The sequence below is a fragment of the Excalfactoria chinensis genome, chromosome 1 (assembly GCF_039878825.1).
Source record: "Excalfactoria chinensis isolate bCotChi1 chromosome 1, bCotChi1.hap2, whole genome shotgun sequence".
Taxonomy (NCBI): Eukaryota; Metazoa; Chordata; class Aves; order Galliformes; family Phasianidae; genus Excalfactoria; species Excalfactoria chinensis.
Genome location: NC_092825.1, coordinates 163,418,172 through 163,435,782, shown reverse-complemented (window position 1 = coordinate 163,435,782; position 17,611 = coordinate 163,418,172). Strand labels below are relative to the sequence as shown.

The 17,611-nt window shown below is 45.5% G+C and overlaps 2 protein-coding genes across 2 annotated transcripts in view; one reads left to right on the top strand and one right to left on the bottom strand.

Annotated features, from left to right (window-relative positions):
• The window catches only part of BRCA2 (BRCA2 DNA repair associated), a 34,985-nt gene extending 29,747 nt beyond the window's left edge, over positions 1-5,238 (top strand). Inside the window, exons 22-27 of the mRNA XM_072361595.1 lie at positions 861-1,062; positions 1,247-1,413; positions 1,489-1,624; positions 1,841-2,097; positions 2,797-2,949; positions 4,423-5,238. Coding sequence (XP_072217696.1) covers positions 861-1,062; positions 1,247-1,413; positions 1,489-1,624; positions 1,841-2,097; positions 2,797-2,949; positions 4,423-5,112 — 1,605 coding nt within the window. The 3' untranslated portion in view covers positions 5,113-5,238. The remainder of the gene's footprint in view (positions 1-860; positions 1,063-1,246; positions 1,414-1,488; positions 1,625-1,840; positions 2,098-2,796; positions 2,950-4,422) is intronic.
• Positions 5,239-5,421: 183 nt separating this feature from the next.
• Positions 5,422-17,062, bottom strand: N4BP2L1 (NEDD4 binding protein 2 like 1). The gene is made up of 5 exons (XM_072361596.1): positions 16,690-17,062; positions 10,009-10,133; positions 9,126-9,214; positions 7,873-7,949; positions 5,422-7,015 (listed from the first exon to the last, which is right to left on the bottom strand). The coding sequence occupies exons 1-5, from the start codon at positions 16,923-16,925 to the stop codon at positions 6,787-6,789; spliced, it is 756 nt and encodes a 251-aa protein (XP_072217697.1). The 5' UTR covers positions 16,926-17,062; the 3' UTR covers positions 5,422-6,786.
• Positions 17,063-17,611: the final 549 nt, after the last annotated feature.

Below are 17,611 nucleotides of genomic sequence, written 5' to 3'. Positions count from 1 at the left end.
GAAGGGACCTTAGAGATCATTGAGTCCAACTCCCGGGATTTGAGCCCTTCTGTGTAGCAGAGCAGCATTTCTGCCACTTGCGCCACAGGGGGGATTCGAACCCTGGGCCTCTGGTGCTGCAAGCAGCAATTCTACCACTGCGCCACCGGAGGCACCTTTCACCTTCTGAAATTTTCTGCAGTATGCTTAGTAATAAATAAACGATTATTTACTGAAAAAATTGAAAAACATTTTAATGAAGCCTAGTTAAAATAGATAAATAATATTATAGATTGCAAAAGAGAATAAGCTATTGATATATTAAAAGAAAAAGACAATCACGTTGTTTTTATGCCTTTATTAATTAGATGTAAGTGAGTAGTCCTTACTAGCTGTTAAAAATTAAATGCATGCTTTTGCAAGTCAAGGTCCTTGAGGTCCAAGCTGTGACTTAATTGGATAAAATGTTTTGTATACCTGTGGTGATGGTACCTGGATCTTGAAGGGTTGGTCAGAACAGTAACACTCCCAGTGATTTCAGCATCAATTCACTGTTAGCTCACAGATAGCAGCCAGCTGGGAGGTGTGACTTTTCTTCTTACACAACTTCTTTGCAAGATGACTTATTTGTTATTGAGCAGGCAGACGTGCCTGTTGTATAAATTAATTTGCTTATGTGTTGTAAGCAAGCTTCTCACCAATTACCACAATGACAACAGTATATAATGTAATGCAAAGACAACTGAGCATCTGATGAGTACCAGTCAAGACTGGTGACCCCAGTTGTGTTAACATACAGCACTAGTGGTGTCTCAGTTGGGTTTTCTTGGTTAGCTTAAAAAAAAAACAAAGGCACTGAATACATTTTCTCTTGGTCACAGGGATATCTCAGTGAAGATCAGTTAAAAGCTCTGAATGCTCACAAGCAGCTGATGAACGATAAAAAACAAACTCGGATACAGGAAGAATTCAAGAAGGCTGTAGAGTCTGCAGAACAGGAAAAACATGGTTGTTCCAAAAGGGATGTGTCGGCTGTGTGGAAATTATTAGTGGTAGACTATCGAAAGCAAGAAAAACTTAAAGGTTAGTACTTGGAAAATTATAAATAAGTTTTATTTATACTCTATCTGTACAGGGTAACTGGCCAACATAGCAGGCAGACTTGAAGTTTCCTCACAGTGTTCTAGCTTGCATGTTGCAGCTTCCAGTTTTATTTTGTTTAAAAACCTTAATATTGCACACCTAAATCCTAACCTGATGTTATTAGGAGTGATCCTGAGTATCTGGCGTCCGCTGCTAGAGGTGTGTTCACTGCTGAAGGAAGGCGGTCGGTACAGAATCTACCAGCTGTCAACATCACAGTCCAAAGGAAGGTCAGACTCGACTAACGTGCAGTTATCAGCAACAAAGAAAACTCACTATCTACAACTATCAGTAAGTGCATTAGCTGCATAAATGTGAATCATTAAAAAGCATCGCGGTCTGTTTAACAGTATGAGGTTTTTTCAGGTCTCACAAAAGATGTTGCTGCAGATTTTCTTTCCAAGAAAGGCTCTAAAATTCACCAGCTTGTTGGATCCTTCTTATCAGCCACCATGTGCTGAAGTTGACGTAGTTGGAGTTGTAATATCCATTAGCAGAACAGGTATGTTGTGGACCAAATATGTTGTCATTGAATAAGCACTAGATATTGAAATAATCAAAACTATCCTGGTGTTATACCTGCATCTCAATTGTGTTAAAATCAGGTAAGATAACCCATCACCCTAATATGCGGGCAGGTAATTGTTTTCCTACAGAAAATAATGTCTTCATTTATTTGCTCAGAAAGAATTGAATTCTATTTTTTTCTTACTTTCAGGATTCTCTAACATGGTTTATTTATCTGATGAAAGCTATAATCTCGTGGCAGTAAAAATCCGGGCAGATCTCAGGCACTTTGCTATCGAAGACATTGTTGTCCGCTGTTCGTTCATTGCTGCAAGCAACCTACAGTGGCAATCTGAATTCAGATCAGAAATTCCCGTGCTATTGGCTGGAGATCTCTCTGCATTCTCAGCCAGCCCGAAGGAGAACCATCTTCAAGAGAAGTTTAATGAACTGCGAAAGATGATAGAGGTAAGCCTTCAGATTTTTAGTTGAATGATTAATTCTAGCTATTGCAGTGTCACATTCGTCACCAAGAAGTCTGTCAGTACTGATAAAACTCAAGTAGTGCACATAGTGTTGAATTAGAGGGGATTTTGTTGGAGTAAGATGTTAATGCACTTTTCCTGGAGGGCTCTCTAGATCATGTATTGAATACCTTAACTGGTTTCATCCCCCTGCCCCCCCCAGCTCAATGCCACCGCCTTAAGCACGTGCTGCAGACTCTTCTCTGGCCAGCAAACCCATTTCACTTGTCCACAAGGAACCTGTCATGGGCTATTGGACTCTTGCCTTTTTACAGTTGAAATTTACTGTCTTGCTTAGTTGAACACATTCAGTATCAACCGAAGAGCTGTTGATTTTCTTTAATTATTCTTAATTCAAATTTAGCTGTGTTAAATACAACATCTCGGTCACGCATTCTCACTTTTTATTGCACAAAATCAATTTTAAATACAAAAGTTTATAGTTGTTGTAAGCAGTAAAAGCAAGGTGTATTTTCTTCCATGGAAAGTGCAGCAGACTTTTAAGTTGTCGATTGGATGTACAGTAAAATTCTGGTGGGAGTATAGCGAGAAAACAAAGCAGAACTATTTAGTATGTGAGCATGGGATGTATAGATCATTTTAGAACCAGCTGTTATGCACTGTAATATGTTCTGCTTTATAGAACGTGGACTCCTTTTGCTCTGATGCAGAAAGGAAATTGATGAATTTGCTACAAAGAAATGTCTCGCTTACACCCATTTTACCTAAAAGATGTGGTTTGGAATGCTTTTCTCCTGCTTGCAGCTCAGGCCCTTACGCAGAGGATAAAAGTTCGGTAAGCTACTCGCAGTTAGTCTTGGTTTGATACTGATATGATGAGCAGTAAGGACATAAGCAGGTTTTATACTGATGCTCTCTACTCTCAGTCTGCCCCACAGGGTCTCTTCAGGGCAATGCAAGCAGGTGCAGTGAAACCCTTGTGTGGGTTAGGATTGTTACTCAGAAAGAAATCCCCAGACTAGTCTTCCTACAGGCAATATATGGAAAATACCCTTCATGACCTATGTTTCAACAGCATACTTTAAGCACTCTGAATTTTACATGAGGAAAATGAATCCTCCTTTCCCTGTGGATGATTTATTACTTCCCCTCAGTCCTATTGTGAAGATTATCTGACATATCTCTGCCAGAGTGATCAGGTGCTGGAATGGGCTGCCCAGGGAGGTGGTGGAGTCACCATCCCTGGAGGTGTTGAAGAAACATTGAGATGTTGTACTGATGGACATGGTTTGTGGGAAATATTGGTGGTAGGTGGATGATTGGAATAAATGATCTTAGAGGTCTTTTCCAACTTTACGTTGATTCAATAATTCTATGACAGACATCACTGGGAGGAAAATTCTTATCTGTAAGTCTCTTCCTCATGTGCCCTTGTTCAGAGAACTTCCCTGTCTTTTCTTCTAGATATTGCTCACTATTCCATAGATTTGAGAGGGAAGAGGTATCATCTTGCAATTGTTTGCATTTTACAGCAGCGCTACCAAAAACTGAGTAAAACAGCACTGTAAGCTTCTCTCAGAGCTGCTGGAGAAGGGCTGTTCCCTGTGGGCAGTACTGAGTGCAGTCAGAAGAAAGGTATTTCCTCCCACTAGTTGTGGGGGAGGCGGAAACACAATGATAAAAGGTCAATAAATGGGGACTAAATAAGTCTGTAAGGCATCCTTTTCCAGTTCAAAGAGAGTGCTAATAATTGATGCTGAAGGTTTGGTGGTATACATCGATTTGATAAATACAGTAGCCAAACTGAAACAAATGAGCATTTAATGTGTTCTTAAGTTATACACACTCTTCAATGATTTGCTATGTAATAGCTATCCTGTGTGTGTGCGTGCTGTTATCTCCATGGTTTTGGTCTATGCTTCTAACCCTTTTTCCTTCAAACTTTTTTGTTCATTCTTTCCTATTTAATAACCCTTTGAGGATATTTCCAGTGCAGAAGACTCCGTTAATTCAATTTTATAGTGACCACTTTGAATTCTTACCATCTGGCACAGCAAAATTCCTCTCCTTTAGCTGTGATCTCAGACTCAGCGTAAATGTGTTGTCCTAGTGTGCATGCAAATGAACTTATCAACTATCAATACTTGAAATAAAACATTGGTCACTCTCAGAGGTCAGCAAACCAAAGGTAACCTGGATATGAATTATACAGCATTGTTTGTATCCATTTTTTCCCTGCCATGTGGAAGTAATTGAGGAAGATAATGTTTTTTTATATTCAACATAAAACTTCTCTCTTTTTAATTAGATCTCTTCCAAAATTGAAGTGAAGCATCCAAGCCCCTTGTCAGCTAGCACACCAAATACAAAGCTTTTCCCACAGGGCTCAGCAATAACGCCTTCATCTGCTGTAAGTAATGAGAACCATCCCAGAAACAGCAAAAAGAGAAAAGCGATGGAATTCCTCAGCTGCATACCTGCCCCCCCACCACTGACACCCATCTGTTCCATCATTTCTCCATCTGTAAAAAAGGCATTTCAGCCTCCGCGACGTTTGATCTCGCAGCATAGCAAGTTATCAAAAGAAACAGACCCGAATGCTGGTCGTGTCACCCCCAATAGAAAACTGAGAGAAGCTGTCCAGCTTCCTGATAATGACCTGGTTGCTGATGAAGAACTTGCAATGATTAATACACAAGCGCTCATAAATACTGTACTAGAAGAAAAGAAGATGGACTGTGTAAATGAAGACAGTACAAGGGCTACTAACTTATCTGGTGACACAAGAGCTACTAAGTTATCTGGTGATACGAGGGCTTCTGATTTATCTGGTGACCTTTCACCCAAAAGTAGTTACAGATCTGCTAAGGAAGCAAACAGTTCATTGAAAAGCAGTTCTGAAGGAGCTGATGCTCTCCAGCAGCACACAGAGGAACCTGAGGGTTCGTTATCAATCCGCAGGGTGCTGCAGAGGCACAAATCCCGCAAATGCTACTAGGTGCACGTGTACAGTACTGTGTATATTTCAAATCTAAATGCTTTTACTTTGTACATTAAAGCCTGGTTGTAATAAAGTTACGTTACAAAATTCATGGAACGGCATTTCGTCTGCAAAGCAAATAATTTGGAGTTGAATAATTGAACATTTCCAGCACAAAGACGTAGCATTCAATAGCATCGCTGCGCCTGAAGGTTTTATAACCCATTACTTTGATTCTGATGTATTCTTAAATTACAGTAGTGCCTTTTGTTATCCTCAGTAGCATGAGTGGTTGTTTGGCTGCCAGGAGTAACACAGGGCAAAAATAACAGTTCTCCAAGTTTATTGTAACCAATTACAGCAGTTTTATGCTCAAATATTTTTCTGTAATTCTGGCACAGTCCTGTACCTTTTTCCTTAACACTTTCTGTATAGTTCTTAAAAAGGTCTTAGAAAGCAGCCGTAGTGATGAAAGTTTGATTCATAGCAGAATGACATACAAAGGTATTAGTAATAGATAAAGCCCTACAGGCAGCCTGGCTCTTACACAGGCATCATATGTTCCTTTACACCTTATGCTTCTCTGACCATGAACTGCTAGATGAATCATAACTACCCCCATGTTTCTTAATGTCCGGGGTGAGCTGCCTTCATTTCCTACTGCAAAGCAGCCTGCTTGCTACCATCGTGCTCTATTACTGCTGCCTGATGTCCTGTGCCGACTTCGAAAACCTACCATCGCTAAAGCTGAATTTTAGCATCTCATTTCATGAGGCTTCTTGATAAACACGTATCAGTAGGGTTTAAAAATGCAGTTAAAACTCTGGCAGCGTGGCTGCTTCTCCTCATTCAGCCACTTCATAGTGGAAGGAGTTAATTTCTCCCTTAGAAACACTTCTCCCCTCCACTCTCCCTCCCAGCCCCTTATTGAGTTGTTGTTATTTAGTGTCGGGTACTTGGTAGCCTTGCGCAACAGCTATTTAGAGCTGCTTCTGTAATGCTGTTCCTTCTCCAAGTTAAGAAGCGCTCACCTAACGCTCGTGTTCCCTTCAGGATTGCTTCTTCTGCAGTCCAGCTCTTGGCAAGATTAAAGGCACGGTTTGGTGTGTTTTTCTCCTTGATGCTGGAGATGCCGTTTGGGTGCGTTAGAGCCAAGGTAAGAACAGCATAGCTCCAGGCAGCAGACGTGTAGATGCGGAAGATCAAATCTTGCTACAGTATCTTAGAGCTTGTACCTCTCTTAAAGCTAGAAGCAATGCTTCAGACAAGGAGTGGGAAGGTGCATAAAATCATAGGGAAGTAAAATAGCAGGAGATGACCATTGCACGGAGAAGGAATTGGCCACGTGGTCCGTAGGGATCTAGGAATGTTTGGTGTTATCTGCAAGTGAAAGTGCGATGAAGGAAAAACAAATGTGAGGCTCAGCCAGTAATAAGCATTTTGCCACGAGCGCGAATGGATTTCAGCAAAGGAAGAGACAAGAGGTCGTACAGTTTGTGCAAGGGACAGTGGTCTTAGATCACTCCGACTGGAGTGCCGCTTAATGGCTTCAGAAATAAAAGTCTCATTTAGAAAAGTAGTAGAAAAATAGAAGTATAAAATAGCTTAGGAAAAAAAAATAATGTAAAACTAGAGACTGTTCTACCCTGATAATCCCTGATAATGGAAGCACACGCAGAGCAGTGCACCCCGTCAGTAAAACACCGGGTTGTTTCTATGTGCCATGCGAGGCCTCCTGCTTGAGAAGGCTGCAGCGGGGTTGGCACAGGCGGCCAGGCCATAGGCTGCGTTTGGTCCAGGGGGGCTCCGGTCTTCTCTGCTTGGTTTTTCAGAGTGAAGAACGCTGTGGAAGGTAACGTAGTGCTCATATTCCTCTTTCATCTGTTGTATCTTTTGTCGGGGGACATCGTGGATGTTTTTTCTGTAGAGTCAACATGAACAAAGAACACATTGTGAGTTATCTTAAACTTGCTATGAGTTGCTGCGTTCAGGCTGTTGGTCCTTCTGCTTGATGACCTATTTCTGTGCTTTTATTTCCTTCTGTGTTACTTTTGCTGAACTGTAATTCACTGCTACCTACTTCTCAAAGAAGACTGTTGAAAAAAGATGGAGCCCAAGTATTTCTGTGGGCAGCCAGGACATAAAAAGATAGATAAATGCTTTGAAATGTGGCCCAGTAAGAGTTATGTAGAAGACCTGTATGCTATTTTATGTGACCACTGCTGGGGTTGCCAACAGCTTGCTAGCCCTGGGATGAACTTTCCCACATCTGGAGAGAGCCCAGGCGCTGACTTGCAGCTGTTGCCTTATCTGGGTGCATGTCCCAGAGAAGTCCTACCTGCTGTGGCTCAGAAGAGATGGGGAGGCAGTGCTGCTGGCTGCTCCATGGCAAGCGAGAGAAAAATAAGGAACTGGCATGAGAAAGGCGGTGGAATGTGCTGCTTATGGCGGAGAGGCTGCCCATGGTGATGCCAGGGCAGATTTATAAATGAAGGCCGAGAAGGAGGGGAGCAGCTCAGACATGCAGGGCAGTTGGGATGGACTAGAAACGGTCTTTGCAAAGCCTGCCAGGGACATCTGCTGTCTGCAGACTCTGAGGAGCCACATTTTACCATGTAGCTGCAAAGAGCACAATTTAATACTGTAGTTTTTCCACAACAACCCTGCTGTTGTCATTTACCGGGTTACATTTTAGGGCACGTGAAGAGACCGAGTGCTGACCTTCCTCAGAGTACATAAGTGGAAGCAGTCTGCTGCAGCAAAGAGAAAAAGATGTACCTCGTCAGTTCTCGAACATTGAACTTCCAGGGCGTATCCGGTTCCCGGAATATAACCTCATAGCTATTTTCACGTGCCTGAGGAAGTACACAGAAGTTTTAGCCTTATGGCAGCCGAGCTCAGCAGTAGCCCATCTCCCACACCCTTGAGATTTCCCATCTGCTCCAGAGATGGCTCATGTATCCCCGTGAGACAGAAAGAAGAGCCGCAAGATGTCTGTCTGACTCCCAGCTCGTCCTCTCCTTACACCACAGGATTTGGGTCTCCCAGCAATACCTGTCCCAGCAGTGACCGCAGCACCCTGCTCCCCACGCTGCCGCCTCTGGCAGTCATGGGTGCTTTAAGAGCCACAGGTTGGACCTTCTGGGAGTGCCGTGCTATTTCCAGACACTCAAGCTACAAATCTCAACCTTTTTTTGTGGTAAAGCATACACACACATATACTAACATACACATAGTTACTGCAGTTATTGATTGCTGTTGGTTTGAAGGGGATAAGCGTTGCCTCCTAAGGATATTACATTGTAGCAAGGGCCCCTGCTGGACTTCGTAAGTCTTGTTCCCCTCTACCTGAGTTCTCATTTGCTTCAGTCACCCAGAAGCAGTCACAGCTTCTGCTAAAGGAGCACACGCCCAGGGTTCCCAGCATCGCTGTGCATTCTTGCCTCTTTTGAGCTCCTATAAGAACAATACTCAGCCTCAACCTTCTTAAATCACAAGATGGTATCCAAAGGGCATTTAGCTGTGCACAAGCACGAATGTAATGTTATCAGGCCATATCATAAGACAGGACTAAGAATACTGCCAGAACTACTGCAAACAGGAATCAGTGGACATCAAAGATCCTGCCTGCTGTGTTTTTCACAAGTCTTAAACTCAAATTGTAGGTCACCTTGATATACACGTTAACTTTGGGAACTCTCTTGTTCAGCCAGTTTCAAACTGAACAGTTTGGAAACCATTGTATCCATGTCACTGTTGACATCCTGATTCCAAGAGGTTACAGGGCAAGTTCAAAGACCCTTGAATCCTTTCAATAATTATGCCTTCCCTGAGGCAGGCAGCTGACCAGATAAAATAAGTACCCACACGCCTTTTCCCTGCCTCCACAATATAAATTATTAACTATAATTAGAGGACTGAGGGAAAATGGAACTAATTATTTTTAGCCTTGTTAAGAACTGGTTCACTTCAATCGCCTCCTAAATGTCACAGTTAAGCATAGAAAGGCAAGAAATCATAGCTTTCCCTACCATCATCACATATGGCTTCATTTCCCAAGCGTGGATGTTGGTATTATCAATAATAACTGGGCTTTTCCCATTCTTCATGGCTTTGCGTGCTGCAATGTAACACATTAAGTAAAGCTAAAATGTATTAACAGTAGACTGAGTCAGGTCTTTCTAGCCACAGAGCGCCCTTTCTTTGCCCACCCCTAGCACACCTGGCTTCCCATTGGGTTTGTATCTATCTCCCACCCAACCCCAAGCAGAGCTCAGCTCCCAGCAGGTGTTTCCTGGAGCAGGTGATGCGGCTGAGCAGCAGGATCTAAAGTTCGTATTGAACATATTTAGAGTATCTGAGCACGGGGTATTTACAGCACACCCAAGTGACTATTATTACCAAAAGATGTCTGTTCCGTGATCACAGTGTATGTTTGCCATGGCAATCAATGAGCTGAGAGCATAGCCACAAAAGCATGCTATGTTTTCTTTCTGAAATAGAAACCGTGGCGATTACACTCCCAAACGGTCATTAGGTTTGCATGAATTCCTTGTTAACCCACTCCCAGCTCGGGTCAGACATCTGAGAACATACAGTCTGTGTGATGCTGTGCATACAGCTGTGCTGAGGCTGCAGTGCTCTATCTGCATGTCACCTGCTGCTCCCAAACTTCAGCACTGCTATCTATTGGCCACTGCTCTGCTCCCCAAAACCCTTCCAACCATCACCACCGTTTACTCATCACAAATCCCAATTTCTAATGCTGCAAATAACTCAGAAGAGGTGAATGCTTTCTTAACCTGCACACCAGGAGCTTCAGTGCGTGGCACTGCTCTGATATCTTCTCTGGGTACTAAACTTAAAGACACACGACAAAGAGAAAAGAAGAAGTATTTCAGTCAATTCCGTCACCTCTCTTTTGGTTCCACTTGTGTGCATCCTCTAGGAAGTCAGGATCAAACACATATACACCATTTCTAGAAAAGAAGTCATCAGTACTAAGAACTACAGCACTGGGATAGTCACATCTCAGCTGTCTGGAAAAAAAGAAAAGGAAAGAAGGATTATTGTACGCAAACAGATGCCTTTCATGGAGAGCAGAAACCAGGAGCCACGTGAGTGCTCTGCCAATGTGCACAGTGCTTCAGTTTGAAAATCCCAGGTAAAAGAGCTCTGAAAGTGATGTAATGGGTCGATGGACACATAGGAGGAAAGGAATGGAGCCTAAACCATCTCCTCAGGGCCCAGAAGCCAGTGGAAATAAAGCAAGGCCAGTCCAGAAGCCTCATGACTGCGACGTGCACAGCACCGCTCTGCTATCTCACACTGCATGCGGTCCCCGTGACTCAGCTCAGCTCTTCAACGCATCCCTGCAAGCGACAAAACAACTATTTCTCAGTGTCTTATCTAGCTGAGCAAAGGCAGGGAAAAGGTCCCTCTGGGTAATCAGCAAAAAGCAGACACCCAGGCAAAAAAGGCTTAGTTCTGTCATCTCCAGCTCTGCTCAAACCATTTGCTTACCAAATTTACCCTAATCTGCCTGCCAGAAGTAATGCTTCACTGGGATTGCACATTGCTTTAGTGGAATAAAAGTCAGCTTCTGACTTTGTTCCACCCACGCTGTAACTTCCATCAATTTCTGATTAATTAATCTCGTTTTGGGGTAGCAGCTGCCACAGAGCAGGCTGATGGCTGGTTGATGGATGGCCAGGACCAGCACCCATGCTGCAGCCCCTCCATTACATCCCGGTTAGCAGCTACATGTGGTCCTCTTCTGGCACTGTGCTCATCACCCAACTACTGCTGCATAAACAGATCTAACGAAAGTCAAATACTCTAAACTTGGTTCCATGCACAGGATTCCTATCATGAAGAGCAGAGGGCATCTACTGCTTATCTATCTGCTTACTCTCGTGCTGACATACCAATAGATTTATCCCATCGCCCAGTGCCTTACCCCTCCATTGCTTTACCAATCTTCTTACCAATAAAAACTTTATCACAGTTCTAGCACACACGTTGCTTAGCTCTTAGTGCTAATGCACAGCCACAAGGCCAAACTTGTACTTGAAAGGAGGAAAACTACGGCACAAAATGTATTAAGTACAACAAATCACTGGCACGTTTGCTATACTCATACTAAACCAAGTCCTGCTAACAGGAAACACTAAGCAGGTGTTTTACCTTCTGCCTATTCTGCTTTGCCATTTGGCTTTCTAAAACAATGCATTGAGTCTGATTTCTTTCTTCAGTCCTTTCCAGCCCATGACAGCCATTCCCATTGCACTCCTAACCACTCCGTGCAGCAAAATGCCAGAATTTTAGGGAAATAAACTGCACCCATGTAAAACGGGATGAGTTGTGGGTGGTGTTGTTAGGAACTTTTGAGCAGCGTCCATCGCAGTTAGTGCAAGCTATAGTAAGGAGGGGAAGACAGATAAAATCTCTTTGCGAGACCAAAGGGTAATTACACGCTGTGTTTGTGTTAAAGAAAAGCCACTGAACTTTAAGCACTGCATTGTGATAAACAGCATCTGCCAAAAGTTCAGCACTGATTTGCCTACATGGGACACTGAGCTGCTTAGCACTGCGCTGTCTTGCAGCAGTTACGTGGTGGTGTGTTACAGACAAGGAGGTTGTGTCACGGTGTGTTACTGCCCAGTGAGGCTGTGGATGTCCCCTCCCCGGAGGCATTCAAGGCCAGGCTTGTGGGGCTGTGAGCAACCTGGTCTAGAGGGAGGTGTCCCTGCCTACAGCAGGGGGCTGGAACTACATGATCTTAAAGTTCTCTTCCAACCCAAACCATTCAATGACTGTATGACAAGCAAAAGTTTTCTCCCTGATTGCCATGCTGTGGGAAAACCTCATTAAGATGGAGACAGGAGGGGAAACAGCTCTCAGACACAAAAGCAGCCAACTTCCTGTGTCTGGGAACTGCTAAAGGCCTTGGCAAGGCCAGAGGCAGCCCCACAGGCAGCTGCAGGCAGCAGGCAGGTTTGGGATCAGTGTAGGCTCTTACCTCCTCTTCCACTCTGGGCAGCTGTATGATGGCTGCGATGAAAAAAGGAGAATCTTGCTATGGAAAATACAACCGTGCTTCTGTTTGGCCATAGCGGTGTTGAAACAGCCGTGTGAGTAGAGATGGGGTGGTACAGCCTTCTAAACTATTCATCTGAAGAGCCGTTCCCATGATTTATACGGTTTTTGAAATTATCCTTTTTATTAACAGCACCTTCAGCACTTTCAAACAATCACTTTGGAGTTTAACTGTATACATTTCTGTCTTCACAGACAACAAAGTTATTATCCAGGCTTTCAACTGGCTGGATACACAAATAGGGCTTGGAAGAAGTTTTCACAATCACTCATAACATCAGTGGAGAAAGAAAGGCCCAGCTGCATTTCACAGGCTGGTGTGATTTCCTATCAGAAATTCTGTTAGTAAATGAATGTCCAATATTCATTCTGGTGAGGAGATTGGATGGAACCTTTTGAGCACTCAGAAAAACTAACAGCACTGTGTACCAGACAGCAGAAAAGGCAGAGCCTCAAGATGCAATCATCTCCTTCCAAGGTAACATTGATCGTAACATTTACTTATAGAGTCATTTAGGTTTGAAAAGAGCTCTAAGATCATCAAGTCCAAACACTAACTTGGCACTGCCAAGTCTACCACCAAGTCATGTCCCTAAGCACCACATCCACACATCTCTCAAACACCTCCAGGGATGGTGGTTTGTTAGCTGCTTACCTGGGCAGCCTGTTTCAATGCTTCACAACACTCCCTGTGAATAAATATTTCCTAATATCCAACCTAAACCTCTACCATGCAGCTCAAGACCACTTCCTCATATCTTCTCACTTGTTTCTTGGAAGAAGCCTCTCCTCAACCTCCTTGCAGGCAGCTGCAGAGAGCAATAACACCTCCCCTGAGCCTCCAGATTGAACAATCCCAGTTCCCTCAGCTGCTCCCTATAAGGTTTGTGCTCCAGGCCCTCCACAGCCTCACTTCCCTTCTCTAAACACACTCCAGGGCCTCAATGTGCTTCCTGTAGCGAGGGCCCCAGAACTGAACACGGTACTCAGGGGCATTAAGTACCAGCACCATGCACAGCTAGTTGTTCTGGTCGCTGTTCCTTACACAGAGCTTTTCTGTGACACTTTCAACATAAAAATCAGAAATATGAGAAGCAGAGCACAGCCTGCTGTGTTTTGACAACTCCTGATGCCCTGAGGACTTTGTCCTGGCACACAGCTGCCAGCCACATGATGGCTGTCCAGACCTCACCCATGGGGTTGGGAGCAGCAGCTGCATTTGGCAGAGCAACAGGCTGCGTGCCACACATTGCAGAGAAGTTCCCAAAACATGAGCATTTCGTATGTTTACAGTGTGCCGCCACCTGGAAGCAGGAGCTGCAGAGCTGATAAGCAAAGCCCACAAACTGCACCAGAGCTGCAGTTCTGCTGTAGAGCTGAGATCCTGGTGGCAAGCCAAGCTGGATCAAGATCTTACCAAATGCAAGGCTGAACAAGGGACTGGAGGAGCAGGAAAGAACAGAGTAAGTCAATCCGAGATATATGTACAAACTGGCAGGAGGACTCACATGTAGAGAGTTTGAGAGTTCTGCAGAAAAAGGCCTGGGGGCTCTGCTGGACTAAAAGACGGACATGAGCCTGCAGTGTGCCCCTGCAGCCCAATAGGCCAACAGTATCCTGGGCTGCATCAACAGAGAGTTGGCAAGCAGGGATGGAGCGGACTGTCCCTTTCTGCTCTGCCCTCCTAAGTCCCCATCTGGAGTACTGAGTCCAGCACAAGAATAACATAACTCTATTGGAGCAGGTACAGGGGAGGGCAGTGAGGACAACCAGAGGGCTGCTGCACCTCTCCTGAGAAGACAGCCTGAGGGATTTGAGTTTGTTCACCTTGGAGAAAGTTCTGGGGAGCCCTCATTGCGGCTTTCCAGCACATAAATGGAGCTTATAAACAGGACAGAGTCCAACTTTGTACACAGGCAGATAGTGATAGGAGAAGGGGGAATGGTTTTAAACTAAAAGAGGGGAGATCTGGATGTTAGCAGGAACATTCTTTACTCAGAGCGCACTCAGGTTGCCCTGAGAGGCTGCAGATGCCCCATCCCTGCAGGCACTCAAGGCCAGGCTGGATGGGGCCCTGGGCGGCCCAAGCTGGTGGGTGGCAGCCTGGCCCATAGCAGGAGTTGGGCTGGTGGGTTGTAAGGTCACTTCAAATCCAAACCATTCTGTGCGTCTGAGATTCTACAAAATGCAGCACAGAGAACTGAGGAAGATGTAGCTCATGTCAAGCACTGATGCCTCAGTACCAATGTACTTTTCACCTTCTGTTTCTTCGTCATCTGTTTGGGATCCGTTCTCTCTTCATGTCATAGCAGAGGTACAAGAATGACCCCCATTTTAAGTGATAAACAAACAGCAGCGGCTTGGAAGTTGCATATTTGCTCATGCCCAGCCCAGTGCCTGAGTGCAACTGCTTGATACATCATTGTGTAAGGTGTGCATTTCCAGCCAAAGCAGAGTCTATTGTGGAGGCAGAGAACAGCTTGCATGTGACTTGATTTTTGGAGATGTTTTTGACAGCTGTGCCCACCACTGCACCTCAGGTAACTGTTTTCTTAGCAGTTGCCTTGGTTTGATCATAAAACACGTACTGTGAAGTCAGGGAGGAACGCATCCATGAGGAGGGCATTACTCACATCTGACAGAGGAAATGTAGCTCCCTCCCTCCCTTTCTTCTCCCACACTGGTGGTGAAAGGCTAAAGGAGCCAATGAGGCAAAGCTAATAAATGGGAGGTTCAGGAAAGCATATCCTTAATAGTGAAGTAATTGGAAAGGTTTGGAATTTGCCAGTGAGCAGAACAAGTCCTCATCCTGCCTTGATTATTAAATATATCACAGGTGGCTCCTTCACTGTCTTCACCAGCAATCAAAATCCAGGCCAGAATGTGTCCCAACGCCATGCCAGCTTCTCTGAGCTGCCAGAGTGACTTGGATGGGGAAAAGTGATTCCACAAAGACACCGTAACCACATCTTACAGAGCTGCATCCAACCAGCGCCAGGTGATGCTGAAAGGTGTGGGAATCAAGTCATCAGCCTCCACTTGCTGCTGAAAAATGCTCCAGGGTGACAGAGTGCAAAGGGGACGCTGCCAGAGCTATCGGCGAGGTAAGGACTCAGCAGTGATAACATTCATGGTTTGTGGCATTTCTGAGTGCTGTAAGGAAGTGCAGCTTACAGCAGAAATTCTGGCTGATACGAATAATGAATGAATGGGGATCTGTGTGAAAGCGGCAGAAGAAACAGCAGAGCAAAGGTTGAAACAACAGCCTATACTGATAACCAAACAGCAGCGAAGCTGGGAGACGTGTCCTTTACCCACACACCTCGAGGCCAGCGCCCTGCTGAGCACAGAGCAGATGATTTGCCATGGGAAGCCTCTGCAACCACCTTCTGATTTCAGCCAGACCGCTTGTGCACATGTACTCTGATGCACCTTTCCTCTCCTGCAGGATCATGCACTGAGTTTGTTGTACTAATTTAGAATCATTTAGAATCATAGAATGGCCTGGGTTGAAAAGGACCATAATGATCATCCAGTTTCAACCCCCCTGATGTGTGCAGGGTCACCAACCACCAGACCAGGCTGCCCAGAGCCACATCCAGTCTGGCCTTGAATACCTCCGGGGATGGGGATTTTAATTTAATTTCATTTAATTTAAATTTAATTTTAGAAGGTTTAGCTTTTCAGAAGCAAATTTCTGCACAGACCATCACAGCAAACGATGTGGGTTGTGGGGAAAGCAAATAGCAGCATTTTCTTGGCACAGTCCTGTCAAAATCTAGACGGAGGCAATGGAGAGGTGCTCAGAGCAGTTCTCACAGCCGCCCTTCCAGCCCCGTCCCGCAGTGACACACACTTAGCAGGGGTTAGATGCAGAACAAGAATCTCAAGCACTCATCTTACTCAGGACTAAAGCAATACTTATAATTTATTTTGCATATCTCTCATTAATAATTAACTTTATATTCTGACCTAAATAAATAAATAAATAAATAAATAAATAAATAAATAAATAAAAATAGAGCTATTTATTTGCGTTGGCTGAGAATACACCCCCTAAATCGTTAAGTTCAACCTGTACTACTAGAAAACCCAAAAACTCAGGTTGGAAGAAACCTGGAGATGACGCAGTTCCAGCCCCTCTGCTGGTGCAGGGCCCTGCTGTACCTGAGGTGAGCCCGGGCTGGGAGCTGCGCTGCAGCCTCCAAGCGACAGCGGGCTGCGGCCGCGCCGGGTGACGCCGCTGAGGGAACCCCCGCTTAGTTGTGACCAGTTGTGGAGCAGCAGCAGCCCCGGCTCCTACCAGCTTCCCCTGTCACAAGAGGAAACGTTTCACAGCGCTTGCGACCAACCGCAAGGAGCGCCCGCCCGCCGCTCTTCGGGGAGCAACAAACAGCGCGGCTCTGGAGGCCCCGCCAGGGAAGGGCCGGAGCCGAGACGCGACGTTTGCGGGTCCGGTGCAGCCGCAAAGCTCCGCGGAGAGGACGAGGCCCTTACCTGGCCAGCGTGCTCTTCCCGGAGCCCGGCAGGCCCCGCAGCAGCACCAGAGTTTTGCCGAAGCGCCGCGGGGAGCGGCGGGGCGGGGGCTGCAGGCTGAGCCCCCCCAGAGCGCGGAGCAGCTGCTCGTCCATACGGCCCGGCACGGCTCCATGCACCGGGACCGGCCCCGAAAGAGGAGGCGGGAGCTGGCGAGGTCCGGCCCGGCCCCTCCCGGTCACAACAACAGCAGGCATCGCTGCAGGGCGGAGCGGACAGAAAACTGCAGTAGTGCAGCCAGCGGCACCACGGAGGGAATCGTCCCCCTGCGCTCAGCTCTGGTGAGGCCGCACCTCGAGTGCTGTGTTCGGTTCTGGGCCCCACACTACAAGAAAGACATTTTGGCCCTGGCCTATCCAGAGAAGGGCAACGAAGCTGTGAGGGGGCTGGAGCACAAGTCTGATGGGGAGCAGATGAGAGAGCTGGGATTGTTGAGCCTGGAGAAGAGGAGGCTCAGGGGAACCTTATGGCTGTACAGCTGCCTGAAAGGAGGCTGTGGTGAGGTGAGAGGGTTGGCCTCTTCTCCCATGTAAAAGCAATAGGACACGAGGGAATGGCCTCAAGCTGCATGGTGGAGGGTCAGGCTGGAGTTTCCATCACAGGGAAATGTGAAGCATCATTTCAGGAGATAACAACGCAGGCTGTGCAATTTAGGATGAAAGAATTGGGTAGGAGAGATTGATAAGTCTTCTACTCGACACAAAGAGATTGGAAATTAATGATAACTAACAGGATAAGCAGTGAGGGCAGAAAGAAATAGGATGAGACAACCAGTACACTGTTCATACTCTAATACATGTGGCAACATTTGGGGCCCTCATACAAATGAACTGAATACAGGAATTCAAGCCTCCTTTGTGCTCATTAAGATGTACAAATACAT

What these genes read in the sequence shown, in the direction of transcription:
- N4BP2L1 (XM_072361596.1), bottom strand. Translation starts at nt 16,925, where the DNA reads ATGCCTGCTGTTGTTGTGACCGGGAGGGGCCGGGCCGGACCTCGCCAG. An exon ending in GGGAAGAGCACGCTGGCCAG is followed by an intron (nt 10,134 to 16,689) that starts GTAAGGGCCTCG and finishes CTTTTTTTCCAG; the next exon opens with ACAGCTGAGATGTGACTATC. An exon ending in TGAAGCCATATGTGATGATG is followed by an intron (nt 7,950 to 9,125) that starts GTAGGGAAAGCT and finishes GTACTTCCTCAG; the next exon opens with GCACGTGAAAATAGCTATGA.